The following is an 8,405-nucleotide window of genomic DNA, read 5'->3' as shown; positions in this document are numbered from 1 at the left end:
GGTGGTGCCCCTAGAACGGGACTGCAAAAGTAGCAGGCAGCCCCCCCTCCAAAAAAAACCCCGCAGCAGAGCTTCCTTCTTCTGAGGTGAAGCGTGGCAATATCCTTCGACATCTAACGAGAGTCCAAAAGGACCATGCGGACATCCCAATTTTGGGTTGGGATTATAACCCCACCCCACAGCAAACCTACACCACAGTGTCGCCCCCCGCCCCCGCCACTCTGTGAGACATTTACCTAAGTAGGGCCGGGGTAGCGTACAAAAGGCCCCCCCCCCCAAATAGTGTGTATGGTGGGGAGGGGGCATTTTGTAGCTGAGAGGCCGCCTGCCCATCGTGCCTCAGGAGAGGGCACTTCCCCTCGGTCCAGGGCTGCTTTCTGCTGCCTTTGCCGCCGCGGCTCCAGCAGGGGGCGCTGCCATGGGGGGGGGGCGCCTTTCCCGGCCGCCTCTGACCCATCCCGGCCGCCTTAGCTCTCCTGAAGCTCCGGGCCCGGCCGCCGCTGGAGGCTCCTCGGCCTCCTGAGGGAGCAGCAGCGGGCCAGCGAAGGCGTCGCGGCGGCGGCGGGGAGAGAGCGAGCGAACGGCAACGAGGCCTGCGGCCCGGGACCATGTTCACCAGCACCGGCTCCAGCGGGCTGTGTAAGTACCCGCTGCCCTTGGTTGCGGGACGGAGGGAAGGGACAAGGCGGAGCGCGAGAAGGGAGCAGCAGGCGGCCGCCCTCCGGAACCCGGCTCTCCCTTTCCCTTTCCCTGACTCCTGTCTCCGGGCGCCCGCGCGGAGTCTCCTCCCTCTTCCGCTCTCCTCAGCCCTCCCCAACCCCGAAACCCTCTGACCGCCACCCGGCGGGGGGACGGTTCGAAGAGCCGCGCAGGCCCGGCCCGTCGTTTCGTTGACAAGGAAGGATAGCTCCCCCCTCTCCGTGTCGCAGTTTTTGCGCGTGTGCACGGCGCCAGCTCGGAACGCGCGTTAGCCGGATCGCGAGTCCGCCCTTAGTGGGTTATCTAGAGTCCCAGGAAGTTCGCATTGCAGAAATTAAATATTATTATTATTATTATTATTATTATTAATAATAATAATAACAACAATAATAATAATAATAGATAAGAACTTTTTTCTAGAAAAATAGGTGCAGGTATTCACCATGAAGTTCTTACAGGAAGTGTCACAATTTTAAACCAAAAAAGTGTCACAATTTTAAACCAAAGAAAGAGAGTTGCCTGTACTCACCATGAAGTTGTTACAGTAAGTGTCACAACAACAACAAAAAGGTGCCGGTACTGCTTACCCTTGAGTATCCATGGGGGGGGGGAAGCGATGATGATGATGATGATGATGATGATAATGATAGACTTTTATTATTTATACCCTGCCCATTTGGCTGGATTGCCCCAGCCACTCTTGGCGGCTTCCAACACATATTACACCGTCAAACATAAAAAACTTCCAAAAAAAGGGTTGCCTTCACATGTCTTCTCAAAGTTCTAAAAGAAAGATCTTGTCGTTGAAAGATGCAACTCTTTGGTTTTTGCTGCAACGGGCTTACCCCTCTGGAATGAGCATATTACTGTTATTTATTTTGTTTATTAAATAGCTATAGTGGCCTTCACTTGAGAATCGCAGGGAGGTTTACGATATCAAAAAACACACAAAACAAAACACAAAAATACATAACATAGTAACAAACGGAAACAATAACTCCCCATAGTTTAAAAGGCCATAGATTCCCCAATTAAGCAAAGTTCAGAGAGACATACTTCCAAATAAGTGTGCACAGGGTGGCAGCAACACATATGATTGATTGATTGATTGCCCACATTTCAACATAAGGTCCCAGGGCAGGTTACAGCATTAATAACAATTAACAACTTACAACAGCTGTAAAAATAAATATAAGGTGGGTCCCAAAAACATACACAAGTGTTAAAAGCCAGGGGTAAAAAAAGTGTGTTATTCCACATTTCCTCCAAGGAACTCAAGGCAACGCTCATGGTTTCTTCCCTCTTACCTTCAACAACAGTCCTGTGCAATAGGTAAAGCTGGGCAACAGTGATTGGTCTGCAGTCATTCAGTCAGTTTCATCGTTCAGGGAATTGAACCTGAACCTTCCTGCACCTAAAGCTGCAATCCTGAAACCTCTAGCACTTAACTTCTGAATAGACAGGGTTAGGATTGTGTTGCAATAATATACCTAACCATTACAGTGCACTCCCTCCTCACCTTGACTCATAATGGCCTTAGCGTTTATCAGCTGCAAAACGGGGAAATTGTTTCCCACCGTGTGTTCATGTTAATAATATGTTGTAAATGTGTGTGTTTTATATATCGGACTGCATGTAAACGACAGCACAGAGTGAAACTGTGGAATTCACTTCAACAAGACGTGGTGATGGCCAACAATTTAGATGCCTTTAAAGTGGGATTGGATAATGCTGTCAGTAGCTGCTGGTCATGATAAGTGTATACTACTTCCAGGATCAGAAGCAATGTGCCCCTGGATATCATCTGCTGAGGAACAACAGTGGGAAATGGCTGTTGCCCTCATGTCCTGTCTGTGGACTTTTCATAGGCATCTGGCCAGCTGCTGTCGAAAACAGCATGCTGGATTAAAAGGAGCTTTGGTCTTACCCAGGACGGCTGTTTCTAGCTGCACTCAGCTGGTTGAGTTACACACATTTGTTCTTCCGTTGTGGTTATGGCACAACTGGAGTCTGGACTGTGTAAGAATGAACTGTGTTGGCTGTGTAGGGATGTTTTACCTGGTGACCGGATGACTTGTAAGAATGTGGGAAGAGCATTAAACCTTAATGCAAACTTTCCCTTAACATTCTCCTCTGCCTCCTGTTGCATGAGTTCAAATTCCACCCCTTTACCAGTAGCATACACGGATAATGTACATTAAATAGCACCTGTGGTCAAGACTGCATCAACTAGTTAGAGCAAGACCAATTATTGTTGCAGAGCAGTTATTGTCCAGTCTCTGAACCCTTGAGTTTAAATCGGGTGGGGAGCTATGGGGTTTGTGATGTTGTTGGACTCTAGCTCCCATAACCCCAGCCATCTTGGCCAATAGTCATGCAATATTATGTTGAGCCAACTTGGCCAATAGTTGTGCAATATTATGTTGAGTTATCATGCAATATTATGTGGAGGGCAACAGGTTCCCCACCCCTTGTTTAGATAATTTGGAAAGAGTGCCATATACTCAATATTGTTTGTTGTTTTAAAAAGAAGATTCTGATTAGAAAGGAGATTTAAAATGCTTGCTATTTGTTCAAATTAGGATTCCCCCCTTTAATCCTTTTCATTCGAGTGAAGCATGGAGTGGTGAACTCTTTCAGTCTAAACAAAATAAAAAATAAAAAAAAATCCTTCCAGTAGCACCTTAGAGACCAACTAAGTTTGTTCTTGGTATGAGCTTTTGTGTGCATGCACACTTCTTCAGATACTTCTTTCAGTCTAGTAGAGGTGGAGTTCTCTGATTCTCTTCTGCACCCAGCATAGAAAGAGGGCTATTGGAGGAGGCAAGCCCCCTCTTCCACACCTAGCATAGGAATGGAATGAGTTGCTGGAGGGGAAGACAAATAGTAGGTGAATAGGGCAGTGCATACAGGTGATTTCAAGATTACAGCCTTTATTTTAATTCCCACATTTTGTTCAGCATGCAGAAAACTTCAGACTTCAAAATAAATATATCCAGTAACAGATAGATGGCAGGCAAGACCAATCTTTGAACTTTTTTTTTTTAAGTGTATCATATGTGTCACAGTACTTGCGGTATCTCTTGATTTAACCAGTTTTTCTTAAGGAATTGAAAATGACAGGTGCCTTAAATCAAGGTTAGTCAGTTGTTGTTGGACTACAATACCTATCATCCTTGACCATTAGTAATGCTGGCTGGGGCTGATGGGACTTGTAACCAAAATATATTGCGTGACCAAAACCAGGGCCTTGGGGGTGGGGTGTCTACGTGATGCTTTATTAAGGTAAATTTTACAGTCATTTGGCTTTAAAAATGCCCTGAGGGTGTAGGAGACACTAAATTAGGTCACCAATTAGTTTCATAGCCTCCGGCCTGATGCTTTATAATGTGAATTTTTGGGCTTTGAGGACTAATTTCTCCCTCTCCCAAAAATATTTTTGGTAGTGAAGGGAGCATGAGCTGACAACTTATACTGTCAAAAATCCTCATTGACCCCTTTTTAAGAAGACTTGAATGCTTGCCTTTCTTGAGTTGTGGGCTCCAAATGCCAAATCAGTGCTGCTATAAACGAGTTCAGGATTTTATAAACTTATTAGGCAGTTTGAATATTTTTAAAATCCAGCAGTATTTTAGCTGCTGATAAGTAAAGGTTTTATACTGATCTACTGAACAACTTTATTGTATCTTTAAAATGCATTCTTATTTTAAAATGTTTTCCTGATGACATTTTGCTTGCGAAGAGGACATCTGATGATTGAACAGACAGCTGTACTTTCCACTGTGGTAACTGTCACATTTAGTTGTTGGTTACAGCTGTGGCTACTCTACCTTGTGATGAAAGTAAAAATAGCCAAATACTCACTTCCTGTATGCTAAAGTTTTAGATGTCTAAAAGAAACACAGTTGACCAAGTACGGGTAAAAGGTTTGCATCTGTATACCGTACAGTGAAGCAGGGTCTGAGTCTGTATAATGAGATCTTGGGGCGCAAGCCTGAGCAATGTGTATGGAGGTCCTGTGCTGCCCAGATGACAAGAGTCTCCTCTTGGCCTTGCTGATATGGCCCAAAAGAAAGCAGAGAAATATGTTTGGCACCAGCTTGGTTACAGGAGTTGCCAGAAGGAGATTACAAGGCGCTATCCAACTATCTTAGGGAATCCATTTTGGATTTGTGTAGGGTTTACTCTTTAGCCTTTTCTTCTCCCGAAGATACCCTGCAAAGCAGCGAAGGTTTGAGATCAGAGTTTACTTTCTCCTAGATGGGCTACCGCCTCAGGTTGACAAGCCCCACGCTTGCCACTCGCTTTTCTCTACAGCATGTGCAGAAGCCGCCTTCTGGACCATTGGTCCCAATATTGGTCTTGTCTGTACAATTTGTCAGAGCCTGTCTTCACATGCAGGGGAAATCCATAACTCATTGAGGGTTTGAGACCCATCGGCAACCTTCACCTGGTTTATCTAGTCATTTGAAACTGTTTCCCAGGGCGTGGCTGCTGTCGCATGCTGACAACTTCTAGGAGCCACTGGTGAGAGCTGAGTGCAGGGTAGGAACCAAAGTTGGACAAACTACCCCAGAAGGAACACAATGTATCCCCCACCAGAGGTACTACTCCCCCAGCACCCCATCCACCCCAATCCACAAACAAATTAAAAACAAACATACATAAAACCACCATTAAAAACGAAGATAAACTCAATCAATTAAAGCTTATATTCATAGTCCTCTCAATCAAAATAACAGATCTGGCGCACCAGCACCACAAACACATTGATCCAGGTCATATTCACAATTTTTACATTGGATTACAACAAGCTGCTAACAAATCACAGAATGCATCTATGGACATGGAGATGACCTATGATTTGGTGGTGGTTTTGAGGGAATACCTTGTAAAATAAAATTGTGAGGCTACATAAGGATCTGTGTCTTGGGTGTATGTTTTTGTGCCATGGTATTGTTGGGCACAAGGAGAAGGGGACGACAGAGGATGAGATGGTTGGACAGTGTTCTTGAAGCGACTAGCATGAGTTTGGCCAAACTGCGGGAGGCAGTGAAAGATAGGCATGCCTGGCGTGCTCTGGTCCATGGGGTCACAAAAAGTCGGACACGACTGAACAACAACAACATTGTTGGAATGCACCAGAGCTGTGATTTTTATGTCTTCAGTCAGTGAAGACAGATGTAGTCTGTGATGTGAAAGCGGTGAGGGGGCAGGATGAGAGAAAATTGTGCAATTTTAAAAGGGTCCAGTTTATTGTATTTACATGCACACCTTCTCTGGCACCCCATTCCCCCACCCCGACTCCTGTAGCCCAACATTTTCTCCCCCAGGTGACCATTTCTCTATTCCCATCTCCCATATCATTCCCCTTTCTCTCCTACCCTTTCAGTCACTTTCTCTTTAGTTGTTTGGAGCCTTGGAAAGCACCTAGAAATGAAAGAAGAAGTAGGAAAGAGCATTGCTCTTCCAACTTCTTCCATCGGCTATACATATTTTTTGGGGGGTGGGGGAGGTAACCACTCTCACTATCTAATCACAAAGGGGGCAACGAGCAAGAAGCGAGGGTGCTCAGAGGCTCTTGGGCACCAGGGGAAGTCCTCAAGGAAGCACACTGCTGTTCCCACGGGTACCACATTGGCACTCTAATGCACATGTAGGTAAATGAGTGTGCATTAACACACTCCGTGGTGGCAGCCTGCTACTTCATATTTCCTGCCCCACAGCCGGCAGATCTTGGGATATGTTTCAACACATAGCGTAAGTAAGAGCCTATTGGTAAAATCTTCAAAAAGTATTATAAGCATGCATAGCATAACATGCTAGCGCTCCGTTGTGTCTCCTCTCCCTCGCCCATCATCTGATTCAACAGCTGACTGCCTCAGGGGAACACGTGAGAAACAAGGCTTATTCCATCAGCTCTGCTGAAGACAAGCCCCATCAGACACCTCCTGTTCCTGAACCGTCTCTGTTCTAGCTGGTGAAAAGAATTAAGAATTAAGGAATTGGTGCCTGCGTTTGCTTTCCCCCTTCTCCCTGTCCCTCTTCCTTGATGTGATTGTAAGCCTGCAGACAGGGACTCCTCTTGTTTTGATTAGAATCACAGAATTGTAGAGTTGGGTCATCTAGTTCAGCTCCCTGCAATGCTGCCCTGGATGGGCTCGAACCAACAACCATCTGTTATGCTCTATTGTATGTAATTTGATTGTAAGCTGCTCTGGTAGTCCTTTTGGCCGAAGAGCCTGTACAAATGCTATAATATGAAGAAAGAATAGCATGCTCATGAAATAAGTAAGAGCTGTTAGACAGTGGAACAGACTTCCTTGGGAAGTGGTGGGTTCTCCTTCATTGGGGGTTTTTAAGCAGAGGTTGGTTGGCCATCTGTCATGGAATTGCAGGGGGTTGGACTAAATGACCCTTGGGACCCCTTCCAACTCTACAATTCTATGATTCTGTGATTCTAAGAAATCAGTAAAATACATTACTATGTATGTTTCTGTTTAGTTGGTTTCACGTAAATTTTCATAAGAGAGTCACATTCCTACAGACTCAAAGTGGGGGAAAGATTGAAGATGAGTATTACGGTCTTGGACTGAACTTGGATAAAATAAGGTGATTCTGTTTCATTTGAATCATAAATCAGTTTTATAAGTAATGGGGATTAATATCATTTAATTTGGATTGGGAAGCATTCTTGTTCTTTAATCTGTTTTCAGAAATATTATTGTAACTGGGACATTTTATTATCTATTTTTGTTTTGTTTTAAAGATAAAGCACCTCTGTCAAAAGGCCTCTTAATAATACCGAGCACTCTCTCACTTCTGTTGGCTCTGCTCTTTCAACATTATCAGAAGTTCTTCACATACAATCTGCAAGCAGTAAAAGAGGAATTTCAGGTAAGCAATACGTCATTTGTAAGAATGCATATGTATAACTTTAAAGGTCAGGAATTCTGCAACCTGGATTTTAATATATATATGGATTCTAAGCCAAATGAAATCTTAACACACAATACATCTTAACACACATAACTAATAGGAAAGCAAGTATCTCGTGTCAAATGTAGGAAGTTAGCAGTGGCTGCAACAGAGGACCCACATTGGGGGAAAGGCTTTTTGCTCTGCCCATTTCATTCATCCATGAGTTAAGTGCATTCTCGTGTAATTTTTCTTCCTTCAGTGATGTCAATCCAGTCCTGTAAGTCTCAGTTTAAAGGTCCAAAGGTCATATTAAATTGGAGACAGAGCAATAGCTTTGTTGCTGGGGGATTGTGTCGCTGGGGTGGAGGGAATCCCCATGTTGCCTCAAGCATGCATTCCAGAGGCTGCTTTTGGCCTGCTGTAGGGATACTGGCTAGTATCAAGGCAAAGTGAGGGCAGCCTCAAAACACTGAACTCAGTCTGCCAGGCTTGCTACAAAAACTGAGTTGTGGTGATATAGGAGGTAAAGTGCTGGAGCCCAGCTGCTGAGAACTCCAGTTGCTCTGACTTACTTGGGTGGGTGCATACATACCGATCATGTATGTATGTATGTATGTATGTATGTATGCATGCATATCTGCTTCTCATGCATATTTTTATGAAAACGCAGTTATAGGGGCTGTTTACCGCAGCAGCAATGTGGGAGGTGATTAATTGCTTTCTCACCTGTGAGGGGAAAAGAGGGGGTTACTGGGGGCGGATTGTTGCTGCTGGAACTCTTGAAT

General features: G+C 44.7%; 1 protein-coding gene across 1 annotated transcript in view; it reads left to right on the top strand.

Moving 5' to 3' along the window:
• Positions 1–544: 544 nt before the first annotated feature.
• UBAC2 (UBA domain containing 2) overlaps positions 545–8,405 on the top strand; it is a 74,033-nt gene continuing 66,172 nt past the window's right edge. Inside the window, exons 1-2 of the mRNA XM_033147822.1 lie at positions 545–639; positions 7,469–7,596. Of these exons, the coding sequence (XP_033003713.1) occupies positions 609–639; positions 7,469–7,596 (159 nt within the window). The 5' untranslated portion in view covers positions 545–608. The remainder of the gene's footprint in view (positions 640–7,468; positions 7,597–8,405) is intronic.

Source organism: Lacerta agilis, chromosome 4 (genome assembly GCF_009819535.1).
Source record: "Lacerta agilis isolate rLacAgi1 chromosome 4, rLacAgi1.pri, whole genome shotgun sequence".
Taxonomy (NCBI): domain Eukaryota; kingdom Metazoa; phylum Chordata; class Lepidosauria; order Squamata; family Lacertidae; genus Lacerta; species Lacerta agilis.
This window is presented reverse-complemented; position numbering and strand designations above follow the sequence as displayed.